The sequence below is a fragment of the Hippocampus bargibanti genome, linkage group LG16 (genome assembly GCF_051943395.1).
Source record: "Hippocampus bargibanti isolate YZ-2025 linkage group LG16, ASM5194339v1, whole genome shotgun sequence".
In the NCBI taxonomy this organism is placed as follows: Eukaryota; Metazoa; Chordata; class Actinopteri; order Syngnathiformes; family Syngnathidae; genus Hippocampus; species Hippocampus bargibanti.
Window position 1 is genome coordinate 12,187,375 of NC_142749.1, and position 22,939 is coordinate 12,210,313.

At 40.7% G+C, this 22,939-nt stretch overlaps 1 protein-coding gene across 5 annotated transcripts in view; it reads right to left on the bottom strand.

Annotated features, from left to right (window-relative positions):
- Positions 1-22,939, bottom strand: part of LOC148886493 (cell adhesion molecule 2-like) — a 193,836-nt gene that overhangs the window by 15,514 nt on the left and 155,383 nt on the right. For 3 of the 5 annotated variants that reach the window (XM_089016653.1, XM_089016652.1, XM_089016655.1), the window contains 4 exons: positions 17,739-17,900; positions 17,577-17,667; positions 16,541-16,719; positions 11,976-12,086 (listed from right to left, as the gene is read on the bottom strand). In XM_089016653.1, coding sequence (XP_088872779.1) covers positions 11,976-12,086; positions 16,541-16,719; positions 17,577-17,667; positions 17,739-17,900 — 543 coding nt within the window. The remainder of the gene's footprint in view (positions 1-11,975; positions 12,087-16,540; positions 16,720-17,576; positions 17,668-17,738; positions 17,901-22,939) is intronic. The other 2 variants (XM_089016654.1, XM_089016656.1) reach the window with 2 other exon arrangements.

Here is a 22,939-nt window from a genome sequence, read left to right on the forward strand (position 1 = left end):
TAATTCATCTCTACTCTTATTATTTATTATAGCTAATAGCTAGCTAGCTATACAGCTATCGAGGTGGCTAGCTATCTCTTGGCTATCTATTAGCTATCGACTAGTTGGCTAGCTAGCTTTCTATCTTTTTGAGTTACTTCAAGGTAGAGTGAACGCTGGTGCGTGTGCCTGCCGCTGTTCACCCACAGAAAAACTTATCCTGTGACTGTAAAGTGACCTTGAGAATTTTGAAAGGCGCTTTAAAATGAAATGTATTATTATTATTACCATTATTATTATTATTATTGTAAAGATATTAGCTAGTTTTTGTAATAGTTTGTTGCTCTTGGAAGGGCTACTAAGGTCTGATTTAATTTGGAAAGTGCGTATTGCATGGCTTAAAAATCTGAGACAAAGTATTGCAAAATACACGCAGACCCAATAAATCAATGAAGCGCAACTTTTTAGACTTGAGCTTCACCACATCGTCAACTTCTGCAGACCTTTGGAATGACCCCAACTCCACCCCCCCCAAAAAAAAGTATCTTGATGAAAAGCAACACAAGTGATGTTCGCAGTCGTCAAAATGTCGTTACAGTGACACACGTGCATTTTTGCTTTATTTGTATGTGAGTGTGTGTGTGTGTGTGTCCTTGCGGATTATTGCTCGGTGTCTCCGAGAGGATTAATTAGATTCTGAAAACAAATTACTCCTTCTAATCATTCAATAAAGCCCCTCACATGGTTTGTGGATACTCTCTTGAATATTCAAACAGTAAGACCACCTCCCTTTCTGTCTTGCTCTCACAATGAAAATTAAGTTATAATCAAAGTGAGATAATTAATCATATGAACTCATTAAGCCGAATGTGAGAATCAATCTATCATGGCATCTCAGGTTTTCGTTCGAGTTGATAACCTAAATTGCCAAATTGCCAAAAGAAGTGACCAGAACTGAGTGCAGCACCTGCACTAACTCATTGACAACTTTAGCGCTTTTTTTTGTTTCTCCAATAATTCCTGGCGAAGCTGTGTGAATGGGATGGTGAGCTCGAACTGAGTTAAATGACAAACGCGTAGAGGAACACGTCAAAGCTGAAAACAGTGGTAGCTCTACTGATGAATGTCTCTTCATACAAAATTTTCAAGTTAACTCATTCACTGCCAGACAAGTGCAAAAATGTGTCCACTCCAGTTCCAAGGTTTTTGTCGTTTTTCACTCAAATTCTTTAGCAAATCAAATGCTTTAGCTTTAGGACATATACATTCAATGCAGCGTAAAAAAACAGGCATTTTTCATCAGAGAAAAAGTTAATTCCTAAATTATATGAGTCTGGAGTTATATGAGCTTGAAATAAGGGTGGCTGTCCAAAATACAATGCAATACATACATATAGGTTTATATAGCGCTTTAACGACAGCTGAAGCTGGAACAAAGCGCGAACATGGAAAAAAGGCAAATGCTGCCTACTCGTGGATAGGCAGAAACATTGCCAAAGGTCTGGCCAGTGCTTTATCGTCACCCCAGCAAGAAAAACAAAAACCTGAACTAATTCGGGAATGGCAATGAATGAGTGAAGAAACTTCTGAACATGGAGAATTTTTCTTCTTATTACAGAAAAAAAGAAAATCAATATACAAAAGGTAAAAATACACTATGGACTGCTACTTGCAGCTCCGAGTTTCCTGAACGCAACATACTTATAACTGCGCTGCCATTGATATTACCAAGCATCTTGTTGGCTTCTCATTGGCCAATTAAAATCTTTTATTATTTATCATTTTGAAACGCTAAAGCAAACATCGTTAGATCAGTTCTTTACAAAACGGCAGGTAAAAAACACATCTGAAAGAGAACGTGGACAGAAGAGGGTAAAAATGATGAGGATGCATTAAAAGTTAAATGAAGACCATTTTTCAATCCTTTACTCTTTATTTTTTAATGTTATGCACAACTCTCATTGATTGTACAATTATTTTATCCTAACATGTATATTTTGAGGCAATTATATGCTTTAGAACACATTTACCTTCATATTTTGTGGGGGATTGGAACGGATTAGGACATTCCCATGGAAAATGTGTCTCAAATTACAAATTTTTCTCATGAATATTTTTTTTGAGAATCAATACAAAACCAAAATACAGGTACCACTGGGCCCTTTGGGGGTGTGAATGAAGAAATCAAGCTCGATCGAAAAATAAAAAACAGTCCTTCAAGTGTGGGAATAAATAGAAAAGTGCTTTATTATATGTAATTCATCGCACGAGCGTCGAGATTTAATGATTTCTCTCGCCCCGTGTTCCACACTTACTTGCAAATTGTTGCTATATTTCTTCCCCCAAAGCCAGTTAATGTGACAGCTCATCAATAAACTGGCTCAGCAATAAGCGCAAAGACCTTTGCATTATGTTTTAATTCACCCTGCGCCGCTTGCCATTTTGTGGAGCAGGAAACGGACAGAAGACCGTCGCGCCTCTTCAATATTTAACCCCTTTTGGAACATTTGAGGTCGCCGCGACTGAAACATAATCCTTTTGGCTTCAACACATCAACTGCTATAGCAGCGGGCGCAAGAGAAAATGTTATTTCAGCTCATCACACGTCTAACCCTGCGCTAACGTCAGATCGATAGCAATGGAATAAAGCTGTTCGAAATCCCTCAGAGGAATGAAAATTGTCCTTTCACTTATTGAGTTTTCGCAACAGCTTTCTCCCATCGTCAAAAGCAGATGGAACAGACGACACAGGGCATTTTTTTTGTCCTTCATGCTCAAAGTTGGGATACAAAAACAAAATTGCATGCGTGGCTTTTTCTTTGAAAGGTTAGCAATGGTGGCTAAGGGGAAAATTGAACATACTGCCCGTCTTTCAAGGAGCTACAGGAGCAAAGGTCAAGAGTATTTCCTTATGTGGTACAGTAAAACATGTTAACGAATTTGTGAGGGTTTTGGTTTTTCTTGCGGAGGTGCCGATAAAGCACTGGCCATGACCTCTGGCAATATCATTTCCCTTCCACAAGGGGGCAGAATTTCTCTTTTTTCCATGTTAGCGCTTTGTTCCAGCTTCAGCTGTTGTTAAAGCGCTATATAAAACATATGTATTGTATTGTATTGTATTTTGGACAGGCACCCTCATTTCAATCTCAAATAACTCCAGACCCATATAATTCAGGAATTAACTCTTTTTTTTCTGATGAGAGGGCAGCATTAGCCTTTTGTCCATGTTAGCCCTTTGTTCCAGCTTCAGCTGTTGTTAAAGCGCTATATACTGTAAATGAATATGTATGAAATACAATACAATAGTATTGTATTTTGTACAGCTGCCCCCATTTTAAACTCAGATAACTCGAGACCCATACAACTTAAGAATTAACTGATGATGAAAGAATACCGTCTAAGGTTTCTCACGCTGAATTGAATATTTATGTAGTCCTAAAACTCAATATTCTGCGGGTCCTGCAATTTCAGTGAAAATGACAAATACCCTAGCGTTTGAGTGGGCACGTTTTTGCACATCGTCTGGCAGTGAAAAGCGCCAGAGTTAAAAGACCAACATTTATAAACAAAAACTTCAAAACACGTTTAATGCAATAATACGAAAGAAGAGAGTCGAAGGTTGCTGCATTGAATGTTTATATAGTCCTAAAACTCAATATTCTGTGGGTCCTGGAAGAGCATTGAATGAGTTAATCGGATTGTCGTCTATTTTTGACAATATACTGACTGTAATCATGACGTTAATGCTACGTTAGCATAGGTAAGTGATGAAATCTTCCACTTTCACTTCTATTCAATTTGCTCTTTTCTCCTTCGGGTTTCATTATTTCCCACACTTTTCTAACCTTTATTCAAGTCAGCCTATTTTGCAAGGTAGATTTCACAATCAAGTGCGAGAGTCATGAATATTTCATTGTGGGGGAAAGACCCCCTACATCTTTAAATGCAGATGGTGCAAACCCTCAAGGAACAAACCCCAGAGAAAAGTTGGTAATTAAACCGCCGCTTTTTCCAAGTCTTCAGACGATCCACATCGCATCCCAAATACATGTGGGCTTAAGATAAAGATTGGCTCACCACACCGAAGCAACCCATTATCGATCCACCACCCTTGACCCTTCTAGTGGACAACACGAAGCAACCGATTCACAGCCCTGAGAGGTAGAAAACAAACTTTGACAATTTGCTGCTGTAATTCATGTCTTACTGTTGATATGGAAGTAAATAAACACGCAGCATGATGGAAACTTCAAAGGCTATTGAAGCTCAATAAGAAAAAAAAAAAAAAAAAAAAAAAAGATTTTTAATTCATTCACTTCCAGACAATGTGCAAAACTGTGTCCTCTCCAGTGCCAGTTTTTTTGTCATTGTCACTCAAATTCCAGGACCCACAGAATTTTAAGTTTTAGGACTACATAAACATTCAATACAAAGTTATAAACCCAATACTATCTTCTTTCAGCAGAAAAAAAGAGTTCATTCTTACATTATATGGGTTTGGAGTTATATGAGCTTGAAATGAGGGTTGCTGTCCAAAATACAATGCAATGCATAGATATTGGTTTGTATAACCGCTTTAACAACTGCTGAAGCTACAACAAAGCGCTAACATGGAAAAAGGGGAAATGCTGCCCCTTGTGGAAGGGAAAATAACATTTCCAAAGGTCTGGCCAGCGCTTTATCGGGACCCAAGCAAAAAAAAAAACATGAACATATTCGGGAATGCCGCGCTATATCATATTTTCAATTCCCGAATAAATCTGTGAATGGCAGTGAATGACTTTTGTCACGATCTGGTTGGCGACCAACGGATAGCGCTGTCGGCCGCGCCCTCAGTTGCGCAGGTGTTGGTCGTCTTCATGAGTGGCAGTTAAAAGTAATCCCGGCACGACCATTCGGTGTCGAGTCATTGTGTTGTGTATGTGATTTCTGCACCCTGTCAGGTTTGTTTCATCTTGGTTTACTCATGGTTTTCTTTGATACTTTGTATTTTTCAGTTCGAATGACTTTGTATGTTTTAGATTTTGTTCCTGTTGACTTTATTTTAATACAATTTGTCAAATACAACCTCCTGCTCCCTCCTGCCTTCTTATTTTGGGATCCACCACCATCACCACCTTGCAAACCGTGTTTAAACCAGTTTAAAGCAGAGAAGGAAAAAACTGCATCAGGAAAAAGTAGTATAGAAAATGTGTGAATAGACGTGAAGGTGTCTTTGCTTACCAAGTAAATCCGCATTGAGCGTAAAGGGTTGTACAACCCGATGCTCGAGGAGGTTGGGAGGGGGATGGGTGGATTCAGATGTAACATAATCAGGTGTCTAAGCGCTTTCCCGTAAATCACTTGGGACAATTTCACTCCATATCTCCAGTTATAGTACAACCATTGTTTGTGTCAAGGCGCCGATGCAGTTCTTACCCACCCCCTCCCCACCTTTTATCCTCCATTCCTCTGAGGTATAAAGTGAGAGAAGATAACTCTAAGTGTGGACGTGCTTTCTTTCATTATTTCTGCTCCTCCACAGGCAAAGACACGGGCCATGAATAATTGCAGGCCTCCGTTCTCAGCAACGGTATCAGGCAACAGCGGTTGGCCAGAGGAATAGCGAGTGAACGGTAAATATTTCAAAGAAATCCATGTTGCGCTTGATTACTAATTTCTGTTTGGCAAGGTCATAGCTAATTTGCAAAGCCGGGGGAGAAGAATAGGGCAGAAAGGTAAAGCGGCCACGCGCAGCCGAGGATGTGTTTATTGTACACACTCGGATGACATTGCACAGACCTTTGGTGCTTAGCGAAAGACGTATTATTGCCATTAAGGCAATAATACGCTTAATCAATACAGTGAATCACAGGCTACACTTCAGGCATCAGTCTGAAGTCATACAACGCAGATTAGGAATCTTTATCTTTGCTGTGTTGCTACAGCAAAGAGGTCAACAAGCATCGCGAGCCGTTGGGGAACTAATGAGACTATTTATTAGAACCATCAAGACAGCTATATCAAATATTTATTGGCAGCTATATCAAATATTTATTGGCTAATATTCTGGCAAGATTGAATTAATGCCACCATTTATGAATGATATGACTCCTCTGATCCATACTTGGGTTGAAGCCATTTTAGCTGCATTGGGACTAACCGTGTCGCTATTAGCAAGTGGAACGTTTTTAAAGCAATTTCCTTCTTCCACCACAAGTTTTCGTAAGCTTTTAATTTCCACGCTTTTGTGTTTGTAAATGTTGTGCTTTTAACTCATTCACTGCCGAAAATGTGTCCACTCGAGTGCCAGGGTTTTTTTGTCATTTTGCCTCAAATTGCAGGACCCACAAAATATTGAGTTTAAGCCACCATAAACATTCAATTCAGCGTAAGAAACTTTAGACTGTCTTCTTTCACCAGAAATAAATAGTTAATTCCTAAATTATATGGGTCTGGAATTATCTGAGCTTGAAATGGGGGCGGCCGAACAAAATACATAATTCATATATACTTGATCTATATAGCGCTTTAACAAAGCGCTAACATGGACAAAAGGCAAATGCTGCCCCCTTATGGAATGGAATAACATTCCCAGAGGTCTGACCAGCGCTTTATCGGCACCCCCCTGCAAGAAAAACCAAAACCAGAATAAATTCAGGAATGGCAGTGAATGAGTTCAGTAATATGAAGCGCATTGAGTTAGTTTGTGTATGAAATGCGCTGGCTAAACAGGTAACGCTGCCTGACTGATTTTGTCACAGTTTTTCCCCGCAATAGCAATTTAGCAATCACAACAAAAACTGTAATTATAGTATGTATATTCAACATGAATTTTTGGTTGTCCGTAATGTATTTGTAGACTGTACATTTAACTGCCGCCGAGAAGAAACAAAACCCGCAGATCATCACTGTTTCTTTTTCAAAACGAAATACGACAAAGGAGAACAAAAGTGTTTCATAATCTGCACAGTTCTAATGAGTAAGTGAAGAAAATTCCATGATGAATGACTGCCAATTTTACTGTTAGATATGACAAATGTTTCTTCCTTCATCACTGGTGTGATTGTCAAGGCGTTCCTTGTTTTAAGCCAGTAACTTGAGTTGTTTGGCACTTTCCAAGTAAAAGCGAGATTTTCCTGTGGCGTCTGTTCACTTTTTACCGACGTCTTGCTGTGAGAAAGAATGACTTGGCAAAGGCCTAAAACTATTTCTAAGATCCCAAACCAGGGATATTCATCTCTGAATCTTCATTAATTAAAAACTAAACCAATATTACCAAGTCCGTTAAATGGACTTGGTAATATTATCATTTACTAGCTAGCTGGCTGGCTAGCTAGCTATCAGGCTGACTCGCGAGCTGTCTAGCTAGCTATCTATTCACTATCTAGCTGGCTGGCCATCTAGCCAAGTATCTGTTGGCTATCGATTGGCTATTAGCTAGCTAGCTTTCTGTCTATTTGAGTTATTTCCAGGTTGAGTGAACGCTGGCGTGTGTGGTTGCCACTGCTCACCCACAGAAAAACTTATCCTGTGACTGTAAAGTGACCTTGAGAGTTTTGAAAGGCACTGATAAGTGAATTTTACTATTATTATTAGTATTATTATCATTATTATTATTTCAATTATTATTATCTCTCATCTCATTTTCCATATCGCTTATTCCTCATTAGGGTCGCGGGGGTTGCTCTAGCCTATCTCAGCTGTCTTCGGGCACGAGGCGGGAGACACCCCGAATTGGTTGCCAGCCAATCACAGGGCACACAAAGACATACAACAGTCACTCTCTCACTCACACCTAGGGACAATTTGAAGTGGTCAATCTGCCTGCCATGCATGTTTTTGGAGTGTGGGAGGAAACCGGAGGACCCGGAGAAAACCCACGCGGGTCCGGGGAGAACATGCAAACTCCACACAGGGAGGCCGGACCGGGACGCGAACCGGCGACCTCTGCACTGTGAAGCCGGTGTGCTAACCACTCGACTACCGGGCCGCCCTATTATTAATAATAATAATAATAATAATAATAATAATAATAATAATAATAATAATAATAATTATTATTATTATTATTATTATTATTATTGTTATTATTATTATTATTATTACTAGTAGTAGTAGTAGTATTAGTATTATTATTATAAATGTACAGGATATTAAAAATAACATGTGCTACCTCAATTAGAAATGCAATATAGCGAATGCTAGCTTAGTACAAGATAACCAACATTTTTTTCTCCACCATCCCCGGTTTGATAAAGAGTAGCAAGGTATCAAAAACATGAAGAGTAGAATGGATGAAACAGATAGTCAGGTGTATTATATGCTAATATTCCGCCTGACGAGCTACGACGTTGAACCGACCGCGGGCCTTCAGTTCAGGCGGACGACTTTATTAAAAAGACAAAACGTCACAGGGGCGGGAAGCGGCTCCGTGCGCGTTTGCTTTCATCTGGAGCCTGTGGAAAGAGCTGGTAATAAATCACAAAGACACATGAAACCAGATAGCGGAGCAATCCCGCGACTGGGGACGCATTGAAGGAGTCGGATATCGAGATTCCCTCGTGATACGCTGAAAAGCTGCGCCCCTCTCGTGTGTCAGCAGAACACAAATAGACATCAGACGCTGATGGGGAATATTCAACGTCGTGCGGGAACCTAGCGAGAGATGTCGCGTGCGGTGGAGAGTAAGCCAATGACGCTGAAGGAAGAAGTTTGAGAGCTGCGGCAGAAAGGGAAGGCGCCTGGGAGCTTCTCTCGCAAATGGTGTTTTCAACTTTGAGACTTGAAGGGTCAGCGAACTCATCTGCATATCGCTTAACGCAGCAGCTCCGTTTTAAATTGACACGTCAATCCAAAGCCACGTCTTGTGTGGCCATATCAGACGCGGCACTGCTTCAGCGTTATCGGGGCGGGGGTTAGAGGAACAGAATCAGCAGCGTAACAGGCGTTCTGACAAACAATGGTTGTTCTTAACATTTACATATTTCGAAATGTCTTGGAGAAATGTCTAAACGGGCATTGCTTTATGTATCTTAATTTCTGTCAGGGTATGTGTCCTTCCAGACCCTTCTTCAAGTTTGTCTATATTATCGGTTTGGATATTTGTCAAGATTTACAGACAACTGTACACTTATCGTTCTGTCCGTTGGTCTGTCAGAACTATCAGCTAGACTTTGACAAACCGTAGCATATGACAGCAAGTTTTAGAACGTGTTGTTGCATGATGAAGAAATTGATAAGGAACGCAAGATGTTAAATTTCGGCTAAAGTTGCACACTGCGTGTGAATGATCTGCGGCGTTTTGATAATATGCATTGCAACTGCCCGTCCATCTATTTTCCAATCTGTTTATCTTCATAAGGGTCACGGAGATCACAATAATAATAATAATAATATACATACAATACATTTAATTTCAAGCGCTCAAGGACACTTTACAATTAAAAAAAACAAAGCACCATGAGCCCAAGACGTTAGCTTTTGGCTAAAGTTGCACAGGTTTGCAAGCTTTCACTGCTTGTGAGTGATCCGCAGAGTTTTGGTAATATGCATCACAACTGACCGTCCATCCATTTTCTAATTTGTTTTTAAGCGTCGCAGAGATCACAATGTAAGGACAATTTAGAGTAGCTGTGCATCGAGCATGTTTTTGGAATGCGGGAGCAAATCGGAGTACGTAGAGAAAACCCATGCAGGATAAACACCATGCCACCTGACATCGCAAATATCAATCAGGTATTTTTGTTCATTTTTAAACCGTTGGAGCTGATGATGTAATTTTTTTTTTTTCAATATTACAGATGTAATGCGGGAGCATTCAGACATAATGACCGAAATATGGATAATGTGTGACAGTGTGCTTTCCCTGGGGTAAAACGTCATTAAAAAAATGCAGACAACGCATTTTTCATAATGGATTTGCTCTTCCATTTACGCTTGGAACACGGCCTGAGTAGCCTGTAAAAAATGGGACAGGGAACTTTTGTCTATTAGTTCCTCTAAGTGCTTTGTTCAACATCGGACTGGTACTTAAGTGGTTTGCCAACCACGACGGCCAAACAATAATCCGCAACTTCCTCCTATCTGGAAACATCTTGTCCAAATAATGTCTTATTACTCCAACAACCTCGTTGAGCCACATCATGACAAATCTTCCTCCATAACATTGAAGGGTTCAACTAAAGTCCTTCATTACTTCCTTGTATCACTCGACAATATCCCACAGCCTAGTTTGTGAAAGTAGTTCTCATCCGCCGATAACATCTTTCTGGCGTCTCCGGGCTCGTTGGTTGTCACTTTGATGGACGTTAGAAACTTTTTCTGACTCCAATCTTGGAACGACTGCACACTGTGGAGGGCTGCAGCATGGTTAAGTAAAATATGATGCTGTCTGCCTTGTGGAAGATTAAAGAGACACGACCACGACTTCTTCACGCTGCATTTCATGGTACAAGCTAAGAATAGTTAATTATTGGTACAACATTTAGGGCCTCACTTTTGTACAAATACAGTGATACCTTGGTTGACGAATGCTTTCGCTCACAAACGTTTCGCCTTACGAACATTAAATTTGCGAGAATATAATCTTGGCATACGAAGTACTTTTTGGTGGACGAACCAAACTACAAAGCGCCACGGTGGCTGGCAGGCTAGTTTTCCCCACCCCCTTTGAGTGCAGATGTGGTTTGATATCAAGTGGAGTACTTTTGCTATTATGGGACCGAAAAAGACCCCACCACAGGCTTGTGTTAAGGTGAAGAGGACACAAAAGAAAATTACAGTCGAGCAGAAGAAGGAGATCATCGAAAAACACGAACGGGGTGTGCCTTGTGATTTAGCGTCCCAGTACCAGTATGCTAAGTCAACCATTGCTACGTGTGGCTAAGAGTGTTTTTGTGTTGTCTAAACAACGGTCTCAAGCAATAGAAGAGATTGAAAAACTACTGTTGATTTGGATTAACAAAAAGCAGCTAACAGGGGACTTTGTGAGTGAGGGTATTGTTGCAGAGAAAGCTAGGCAACTTCACTCGGATACTATCAAGAGGCAACTACATCAACGATCATCACAAAGGTAAATAAAACGACTTTTTTATACAGTACAGTTTATTTCTATAATTACAATACAATAGCACATTTATTATACATAAAATAAGGTATATTTAGTGTAGTTTTTAGGCTTATTGAGTAGAAAATTATGTTTTATGGGGACCAACAGATTATTCTCATTTTAAATGATTTCTTATGGGAAATAAATGTTTGGCAGATGAACTTTTCGCCTTACACACACTTTCTGGGAACCAATTAAGTTCGTAAACTGAGATATCACTGTATAAAAACATTGCATACCATATATATTTTCCAAATATATCAATGAGTGCGCCATAGCGCTACTTGCATAGCCTAACACTCCAATGGACACTGAATGGTTCAATCTATAATTACGATCCTGAACGTCATCAGACTTTGTTAAAATGAGACACTTAAAATAAAAGTGTGGTCAGCAGTCCTCAAAGCCCCTTAAAAGATGACAATCCATTCCTCATCGCACAAATCATTCAACTTTAATATGAGACGACTGTAGATGAACGACACTCTGTAAAAGTTTCAGTTACTACTTAAAGAAAGTAAGAAAAAAATGTTCTTTTCAAGTGTGAAGGGTTTCCCTGGACGGAGCATAGCATTAGGAGTCATGATGAGTCATCAGACATTTGCGCTTGGACATTTACATTTGCTTCTTTGAGATTTCCTGACACAGGACTACTGAAGTCTTAGGGAATGTCAAGGTTGGGAGGAGGGGTCATTGGATTTTAAACAGCTGTACTCAGACTGAATACAATAAGTGAGAGGAAGTATCTTAAAGGGAGGTCAGTTTCTTTGAAAGTTAATTTTTGAATATGGACAGTGAAGTGTGAGAAGGTAAAGAAATAAGGGAGCACGAGAGTTAAGGTAGGAGAAGCGTGAGATGCCGCACGATGGCGAGGAGGTTGGAAGGAAGCGGGTTGGTAGTACTGTACCTCGGTTTCCAGTGACTGCGGGGTCTGCGAGGGTGCCTATTAGTGCGGTGGAGTCTGGGGGGATGGAATGGAAGGGGGGTGTGGTAGATGGAGGCAGGGTGGTGGGTTCTTCTGGAGGCGGGTGGATAGACATACAAACAATTACAAAGGACAAACAATAACTTGGGGAAGACAAAAAAATGGGTTGAAAAAGGGCAAAATTAGGTACGGTGGCGAGTGGTTACAGCAAAACAATGACGTAAACAAAAATGGTGATTAAAAAAAAAAAAACAAGCACAAAATGTACACAGTGGCATATTAAGCAATGAAGGAGCAAATGCTAACGTACATCACACGGATAAAAACACCCGGCAGAAAACTCACAGTTGCAGCCTCTCGTGTTGCGTTTTCATCACGAAAGATCTTAGCTCATTCAACTGCCAGATGATGTACAAAAATGTGACCACTCCAGTGCCAGGGTTTTTGTCGTTTTCACTCAAATTCACAGAACACGTCAGGTGATTAATTCACTCACTGCCATTCCCGAATTTATTTGGGAATTGAAAAGCGTGATGTGGAACGCCATTCACAAATTGGTTTGGGTTCTGGGGGTCCAGATAAAGCGCTGGTCAGCCCTCTGGCAATGTTTTTCCCTTCCACAAGGGGTCAGCATTTGCCTTTTTGGTCCATGTTAGCACTTTTTTTACAGCTTCAGCTGTTGTTAAAGCGCTATATAAATCAATTATGTATTTTGGACCGCCGCCCCCATTTCAAGCTTTAGATAACTGCAGAGACATCAGATTAACAGTTTATTTTATGAAATAAGAGAGTCTAAACTTTCTTACATTGAATTGAATGTTTATATAGTCCTAACACTAAATATTCTGCGGGTCCTGCAATTTGAGTCAAAATGACAAAAACCCTGGCACTGGAGTGGACACATTTTTGCACATCGTCTGGCAGTAAATGAGTTAGGCTAGTGTGTTTGAAAGGGGTAAAAAAACACACACACATAAACAACAGTAGTCCAAGTCACTGCTTTTTTTCTACTTTTGTTTTCTTTTCGTCCAAGGCGAACACGAAAAGAGGACAACTAGATCGGCGGTTGTTTGACAAAGTTAATGAGGTTACACCGCCACCTTGTTTGTGTCACTCTGGTTTTTATGGCACCGTGGAGGCTTTTTAATTGGCTGTGCTGCAAGGCCCGGTTGCCTCAGCGACTCGTCAAGCCTCTGCGAGATGCGCAAAACAGTTTGATTGCGCATCCCGGTCAAAATGCCTCCTTGCTGCAGAGGAACCATTAAAAAGGGCATTTCCGAAGAATTGTGGCAGCGATTGCAAAAGGCTAAAAGGTGCGCTAATCACTAATGAATTCCGGGGACAAAGCGGCTGCCATTTTCAAAGAACAAGTCATGAATCTCCGTCGGGCTCTTTCACTCTCTTGGGGCCTCAGGTTGCTCTTCTCTGTGGTCTTGAGTTTGTCAGTTTGAAACATGGTTTTCAGGAAGGTCACCGTTTATTTTATGCCGTTACATTTCCGTGACATTTTTAAAGGTATGCCAGGCTCCAAGTCATGGAATGACGCATGCTAATTGAATCTCACCAGAAATATGGGAAATATTTTTTCCCGCAAATATTTCATGATTGCAATTTTAACTCATTCACCGCTATTCACTTATTTATTTGGGAATTGCCGATATGACGTAGAGCGCCATTCCCGAATTAGTTCGGGTTTTGTTTTCTTGCTTGGGTGCTGATAAAGCACTGGCCAGACCTCTGTCAAATTTTTTCAATGTTAGCGCTTTGTTCCAGCTTCAGCTGTTGATAAAGCGCTATATAAACCATGGTCAATGTGTTTTCCCTTCCACAAGGAGGCAGCATTTCCCCTTTTTCCATGTTAGTGCTTCATTCCAGCTGTTGTTAAAGCGCTATATTAACCAATATGTATGTATTGCATTGTATTTTGGACAGCCACCCTTATTTCAAGGTGATATAACTCCGCACGCATATAATTTAGGAATCAACTTTTTTTCTGATGAAAGACTAAGGTTTCTTACGCCGCATTGAATGTTTATGTAGTCCTAAAAAATATTCTGTGGGTCCTGGATTTGAGTGACAATGACAAAAACCCTGGCACTGGTGTGCACATGTCTGGCAGTGAATGAGTTAATCATCGATTCATCTGTGGATTTTTTTTGTCAGAAATAAACGTCCTTTAATGCGCATCCTTTTTCTTAAGATAGAACACAATTTCAAATTGACACGGCAGAAAACGTAAGTCATGATGATTCATTCACTGTTTTGGTCAGGGAAAAAGGCAAAAATGTGTTGATTGTTGTTTTTCAAAGTAACAGCGGATATTTGCAAATGTCATATTGTGATGAAACACAAAGATAATAATCAGCTTTCATGGTGGGACGAAACAAATTATAGTATAATTATTGTTGAGTGGCGGGAATTGAATATTTCCAAACAACGAGTCATTATTATAACAGCGGTAGATTTATCGTTGAACCGCTAATGACGTTGACTAACGTCATGCGGCCGACTGCTTCGTTTCAGTACAGCAAAAAATTTTTTGATGCATTACGAAAAAAATATATATAAAATAAAATAAAAAAGCATTATTTGGTTGGAGCAACTTCTTTCACCCCAAAAGGGATTTTTGTTTGAATCCGTAACCCCAAATCCATAAACCATATTTTCCAGTGTATAAGGTGCACCAGCGAATAAGGCACAGCCCCAATGAATGGTGTATTTTCAAACGTTTTCCATATATAAGGCACACCGAAGTATAATCCGCACCTTCAATGACTGACAAAGGTTTTCCAAATAAATGTATAGAAATATATAAAAGTTTTCCAAATATAAGGCACACCATATACTGTACATTATTATTATATTATATATTATAAGGCACTACAGTCGAGGCTGGGGTCACGTACTACTTCTTCTACAGGGGAAAATTGATTTGGTGGCTGCTGACAGTAGTAGCGAGACCTGTTGTGTATCAATATTACTTCACATATAAGGCGCACCTGCGTACGAGGCACAGGGTTATTTTTTTTGAAGAAAATCAAGGCTTTTGGGTGTGCCTTATACACCGGAAAATACAGTATTTTTTGGACCAATTTATTACATTCTAAAAAGGATTTTGTATAAATTCGTAACCCCAAATCATTATACCATATTTTCCGGTGTATAAAGCGCACCCCCAATAAACGGTGTATTTTCAAACTTTTTCCATATAAAAGGGGCACCGGAGTGTAAGGCGCACCTTCAATGAATGACAAATGTTTTCCAAATATAATATAGACATTTATAAAAGCTTTCCAAATTTAAGGCGCAATATCTTTTTTTAAAGAAAATCAAGGCTTTTGTGTGCCGGAAAATATGGGATTTTGTTGGACCAACTTCTTACATTCCAAAAGGGATTTTGTTTGAATCTGTAACCCCGAATCCATATATTTATGAATTCTGACGCACAAAAAGTCTTTCCATTCACATCACAGCGGCGGCAACAACGACCTGAAGCAGACACTTCATGAACTATTGATGGCAACCTTGCTCCTAACTTTGCACAGCCTCGCTATTATTTGACCAAAGAATATTGAATACAGAGTTCAGCGAAAAATACAGATGGATGTTAGTCGTAATAATAAAGCAATATTTATTGCTCCACTCTGTGAAATTCCGCTTTTGCTTTGTTGTCCCTCAACTGTCCTCATACAAAAGGAACACAGACTTTATTCGGAGAGACGCATGAAAGAAAATGGGAGGGCGAGCTATCTGTTTTCCCTGACACTGATTCACTTCATCCTCCACTTCCTCTGGTGTTGCTCGCGATGACTTATCCTCTGCAGTGGCATGACTGACAACGCGGCACTAAATTTCTCACACACGCACACGCACACGCACGCGCACGCGCACGCGCACACACACACACACACACACACACACACACACACACACACACACACACACACACACACACACACACACACACACACACACACACACACATACACACACCACACACACACACTCACACCCCTCACTCCTCTCAATGTGTGCTTGCATTAGGAAGATCTGGGACGCGGGTTTATTTAAAGAAAGACGTTGGTGGTATTAATGCCACCTGAGGCCCTGTGAAGCCTGTGTTACCACTAATCACTCACACGTGCACAGCGGGAAGCTCGGAAACCACTTGCACTTCACTTTGGTGCTCATTTTTATGGCTTATTGTACACGCAAGATCATTTCAGGCCCTTTTCCGCCAAACAAGAAATTTTAATTGGATACTTTTATGCATGTTCGATTGGAGCGACTACAAAATACAAAATACCTAATAATGACTGAATTGTACACGTTGACTGGATTGACTTGCCATTTATCTCCAATTTTTTGTTCTGTAAGTCTGGTTGATCTATTTTAAAAAGAAACCACATAAAATGTCCAACATGAACTACAAAATGAAACCCAGATTAAAAGTGAACTGACTGTTCCGAATGCAATGTTCAACTCCGTTAGCGCAAGATATTAAAACTCGCTAAGCATACATGAGAACTTTTTTCTGCAGGACTCACCGTACACGTAGAGTACATATTCAGCGCTACTGGTCCCGAGGTGGTTGCTGGCCTCGCAGCGGTACGTGCCGTTGTCCGTCTTGTTCAGTGATGTGAATGTCAGCTCCCGACCCTCCACAATGACTCTGCCCAGGTCCGAAAGTTCCACGCCGTCTTTCGTCCACATCACGGGATCTGGCCTGGAAAGGGAAGCAAATATCATCACATTTTGATAGATACTTCATTAGATACACATGTAATATAGTTTTGACGGGTAAACTCAGGGAACAAGATTTCAAATACTCATGCGGAAGTAAAAATAATATATATATCCAAATACAGGGATACCTCAGCTTACGAACGCTTTAGCTCACGAACCTTTCGCCTCACAAACATTACATTCGCAAGCATATAGTCTTGGCTGCCGAACTTCTTTTTGGCGGACGAACCAAACCACACAGCGCCATGGTGGCTGGCGGACTAGTTTTTGGTGGATGAACACCAAACCACACGGTCGAACAGCGCCATGGTGGCTGGGGGACTAGTTTTTTACTTGGATATCATCAAGAGGCAACTACATCAACGACCATCAGAAAGGTAAATAAAACAATATTATTAAACAGTGCAGTTTATTTCTTTAATTACTATACAGTAGCACATTTATTATACATAAAATAAGGTACTGTGAGTCTAATAAAGGCATATCCAATGCAATATTTTGTGTAGTTTTAAGGGGGACAAAGGGAACAGAGTATTCTCATTTTTAATGGTTTCTTATGGGAAATAAAGGTTTGGTAGACGAACTTTTCGCCTTACACACACTTTCTGGGAACCAATTAAGTTTGTGAGCTGAGGTATCACTTTACTGGATTTTGGAAGAAAATCCCCCCCACCCCCCCACCAGAAAACAAGAATTACGTAACCAAAAACAATCACAATCTGCTTTTGAAGGCCAAATAGTACATAATAGTAGTAGTGGTAGTATTTAGTAGTGTATATATGTGTGCCTGTGTTTATACATATTCAAATACTGCATGATGGAACACAAGTGACTTACGAAGGGTTTCCTTGTGACACGCAGTCCAGCTTGAGGTACTGACCCTCCTGAGGGACTGCGAGAGAATGGATTATCTCCACCCGAGGAGCATCTAAGACAAACCCATCCAAAGTCATCAGGGTCAAATGTATGGATTCGTCAAGCGTTTAGATCCATACTCACAGTGCACCTCCAGCACTTCAGTGGTCTGCTGCGGCGATTGCGAGAGTGCCTCGTGGTCCACTCTGCAAGTGTAAGCCACCCCATCATCATGTCTGTCCACACGCAGCTGCAACGAGCTGCGGACTGTGAAGGTCTTCCCGCTAGCGTTCACCTCCTTGGCACCTGCGTGGAAAGGATCGCAAACAAGTCAGCGATGCGGCGCTGAGGCACGTTAACATGTTGTGCTTTCCGGTCTGTAATTACACCGACACCGTGGGTATCTTTATCACACCACGTGGATCTGAAATCACACTGCAAAGGGCACCGACGTGCTATCTGAAGGAGCGATATCCATAGTCATCTGTTAATGTAATTAGATTAAGTCAAATTGAGCTGATTGGGGAGATGCGATAAGCTGTTAATGCAAGAATGATTCTATCATGCTTCGATCAGGCTGGATGGGACAAAAGCTTTTAGCTCAATTTGCAAACATGCGGTGGCCCGGTGGTCCAGTGGTTAGCATGTCATTCTCACAGTGCAGTGGTACCGGGTTCAATTTCTGCTCCAGCATCCTGGAGTTTGCATGTTCTCCCAGGGGCTGCGTGGGTTTTCTCCGGGTACTTACTTGCAGACATGATGCGGGTTCAAGGCGCTCGTTAATTCATTCACCCAAAATTATTTGGGGATTGAAAATATGGCTTTGGGCGCCATTCCCGACTTTGTTGGGGTTTTGGTTTTTATTGTGGGGGGGCCAATAAAGTGCTGGTAAGACCTCTGGCAATGTTTTTCCCTTCCACAAGGGGCAGCATTTCCCTTTTTTCCAATGTTAGCACTTTGTTACAGCTTCAGCTGTTGTTCAAACAATTGTATTGTATTTGGGACACTCACCCTCATTTCAAGCTCATATAACTCCAGACCCATATAATTTAGGAATGAACTTTTTTCTGATAAAAGAAGAGAGTCGAAGGTTTCTCACGCTGCATTGAATGTTTATGTAGTTCTAAAAATCAATATTCTGTGGGTCCTGCAGTGAATGAGTTAAAACCCTTACATTATATCCGCCTTCCCCACTTCTAACATAATTCCAATCTATCTTTTTCTTTTTTATATCCCCTAAGAACCATTCCAGGCTCCATTCTGTCCGAACTCACTCATTTGTCGCGACATGAGGTTCAAAGTGGCAATGCGTGATGCAACCAGCGTCTCTCACAAAAGCTCCACTTCGTCTTTTAACAAGGCTTGACAAGGCCAAGTCAACTGCATGGCTCTGACGAATATCACATTTGAGTGTGCGCCTAATGTAGCGTCCGCTGAAGTACGTATATTCTGAGTTTAGCTATTCATGGTTATTATTTTGTTCCCCTTTAAGGCGAAAAAAAATGTGTGCTACTTGTGTATCCCGAGCACAGTCAAGGGAGCGCCAGCCTCCCTAGTGCATGACACCTTTTGTTTGCTTCTCCTAAAGACACTGTTTATTCTCCCCATGCTTCCCTACTGTGTGCTCATCTGCTCCACTTTCCTAATCATGCCACCAGACTCCCGTGCCTCACACCTTTCTCGCTCTCCTTCTCTCATCCGTCCTGTCAATCAACAATTTGGCTCTGTCATTTCCCTATACTGAGCCAATGAGCTGGTTTCCCACTTGAGAGGAATGACTGACCGCTCTGCAGCGTTGGCAACATACTTCCAGATGTGTTGAAAACAGGGGGAAAAAGAAACGGCTGGATGAAAAGCAAAATTTGAAAAATGGAAAATACCAGCGTATAAGGCGCACGTAAAGTGTGCAGGAGGGAAAAAAAACACTGTATATAGCGTCACAAAGTATGTACCAAAGCAGGTACCAAAATGTCTCAAGGCTGAGCTGTATAAGTGGAAAAAAAGACTGTACCTAGTACAAAGTATCAAATATACACTCTAGATATAAGAATATACGCAACCGTGTTATCATTTGAGGGGAGGCGCAGTAGCACATTTGGCCGCCCATTTAATTCAATGGCCAGGCGTCTTTCCCATTGATTTCAATGGCCAGGCCACTTTCCCAATCATTTCAATGGCGGTGCTACCAGGGGCTGCAGTACCCCTATTCATTTGAATGGACAGGTCATTTCGCCATTCATTCACCTCCATTGGGGGTGCGCCTTATACACCGGAAAATATGGTAAATTATTAGATAAGACTGCAGGTCACAACATAAGGTACCCTTGCACAAATAATTGCGATTATCGAGAGTGAAGAAAGGCTGCAGCAATATAGGCTCCAATTTTCTCAACACGAATGCAAACAACAAATGGAAATAAATGTATTAAAACTGAACATTTTGACATTGATGTTGAAATAATTTATAATGTCATCATGTAGGAGATGTAGACTGGCTGGATGGACAAAAAAAGTGACATTTTACAATATCTACTTTTGTGCGTGCACGAACAAAATTGCGCCTGCATGCTTATGATATTGCAAAAAATATTTATCCTTTGCTTTATCGTTCAGGATCGCATACTGTTCCCCCCAAAAAATTAATTGCAAGCCATAACCGAGAAAGTGAAAGATTGATAACATTTTGTCCCCCTGCACCTTTTTTTCTCCAAACAAAACAAAATAAGCCTCTACATAAATCTGTTACAGAGATATTGATCAAATAATAAAATGAATGCATTTTCCAACATTGTGGAGCCGTGGGCAGTAAGGCGCTACTGGTAAAAACACATTCCGTTAAAATATTATATACAGCCGCAGAAGTAACTGTTTGGAGTGCTGGAGGACTGTTTGGGATTTTCCATAAATGAAAATAAATTTACTCTATTAAAAAGTCAGTTATTTGTCTGTGGAGGAGGATTTGAAACTGTTTACTTTACCCATTTACAATTTTTCAAAAAAATGCTTGATTTGCTCCAATGACGCAAAATTGCATCAACCTCGTCTTGTTCCTTGCAGAATTCTTTGTCTCAGAATCTCTCACACAGCGTGCGGCATTGTTTGTGCTAATTAGCCTCAAACCAAGTAAACTGTAAGAGTTTGATATGTGAAACTAACATTGAAATAGAATTAGCCATAAAAAACAAAGTAGAAGACAACTTTGTTTTGCTTGTTAAATACTCTTTTTCTCCATGCAGCCTGCAGACTGGCAAATTTAACACAGTATTAATAGTGTCCCTTTGCCCTCCGAGGTTTAATTATCGCAGTTGTGCACCACTACATGTCGTTCTTTCCTGTTGCAAATGTTTGACAGTACTTGAGCTGACATAAAATGGATGCCAAGACTGCCGAGATGAGGGAGGAGCATCACTCAAAGCCTTCAGATGGATTGGAGAAGCAGAGGCTAACCTGTTAAAAGCATTTTTAAAATCTAATTTTTCAAAAACATTGTTTTATTAGTTATTTTAGTTTTACGTTTTTTATTTATTTTGCTTTTAAAAGTTTAACTCACTTGGTTTGTAAATGCTTTTAAATGCCGCACTTTCAATTGTGTGAAGGACATTGGGTTACCTTGTGCTAGTATTGCGCAATATAAATCAATCCGCACGTCATATTACATTAGATTAGCCTTTATTTGTCACACAAAAGACACAGACGGTTTCCAATCTTTAGCACGTTCTTTGTTGCATGAAGCAGTCCTAGATGAAAGAGGAGAGGATCAAAGCGTCCTTTTCACCAGTGGATCAGGGACGTCATGGTGAAATGTGCACGTGTGCTACTAGCTAAATGTTGAAAGCAAATACAAAGCTGTAGCATCCAATGACGAAAAGTGATTGTCTCACATCTCCTGTCCCTTGTAAATCCGCTTCAATTCCAAGCCGTGACAGTTCCACATACGCATTGGCGCTCTATGCTGATGCTTTTTTCTCATTGCCGGCTCCTCAAGGAATGGATCCATCCAGCCACAGACTGTCAAACAACACCGAACTTTCCACTGAACAAAGCGGGGCTGGAAAAATGCTGCCCATTTCGAGCGCAAAAACAGCACAATCGCCCCAGAGCTGTCCAGCATTGACAGTCAAAAGGCGCCGACATATGAAAGCAACACATAGTGTCTTCCGGCAAACTTTCGGTGAACTGTTCATTCATTTCAATAAACAGTACGAGTGGATGACAAATATGCTGCTCCTGCCAGGAGGGCGACATTTTTTTGCATATCACAATGAACTCAATTGCTTTGCAATGAACTCAACTGCCGACTGGTCTCAAGCTTGACTCTGTTTTCATCGACCACGGTTCAGGTGGAAAGTAAGACACTTCTATCAGCACCGAGCAAGTGTGAACCACAATGTCCTCTCTGACACAAGCGTCTTTGTCACGACAAGGCTGTCAAAAAAAGAAGTATCGGCATCTTGGCAGGCTGTCCACCTCCACTATGTTGATCTTAATGGGATGAGACCACAGGGGTCGTGGTCTCATTTCGTGTCTTTGGACATCGTGTCAATCAGTTGTGAGTGTCACACACCAACAGCACTTGGAATCGGATCCAATACGGGATGATGATTCAACTGACATAAATCTAAGGATGCACATTTTGAAGAGATTTAAAAATAGAACAAAAAGCTCAGGTTGCTAGGATACCAAACAGGAAGTAGCCTGTTGCATTTTCCGCTTTTTGGGGTGTAAAAGGCGCAACGGAGTAGACAGCGCACCCCCAATGAATGGTGTATTTTCAAACATTTTCCATATATAAGGTGCACCGGAATACAAGGCACACTTTGGAAAAGGTTTTCCTAATATAATATAGAACTATATAAGAGTTTTACAACTATAAGGCACACCACATTATAAGGCGCTACAGTAAGGGTGGCACCACTTTTTTTTCCCAGGGGGAAATGGATCACAACGTAGTATCATATTTTTATAATGCGCATCGGAGTAGATATTTCAAACTTTTTCCATGTCTAAGGTGCATCGGACTATACGGCGCACCTTCAATGAATGTTGTGGCTCAATATGACTTCACATATAAAGGCACAGCTGCGTATAAGGCGGCAGGGTCATCTTATGAAGAAAATCAAGGCGTTTGGGTGTGCCTTATACACCGGAAAATACGGTAGTTAGAACAAAGAGGAAAGACCTGGCTTTTTCTAAAAATCAGGACGATGAGTTAAAAAAGTTAAAACGTTAACACCTGCCTGTACGATTAACAAAAGCTTTAAACCGTCAACAGTTTGACCCCGGGAAGATTATTTAAATTTCCATCGTTTACGGAAGGGAAAATGTCAAGTTGTATCCAGAAGGGA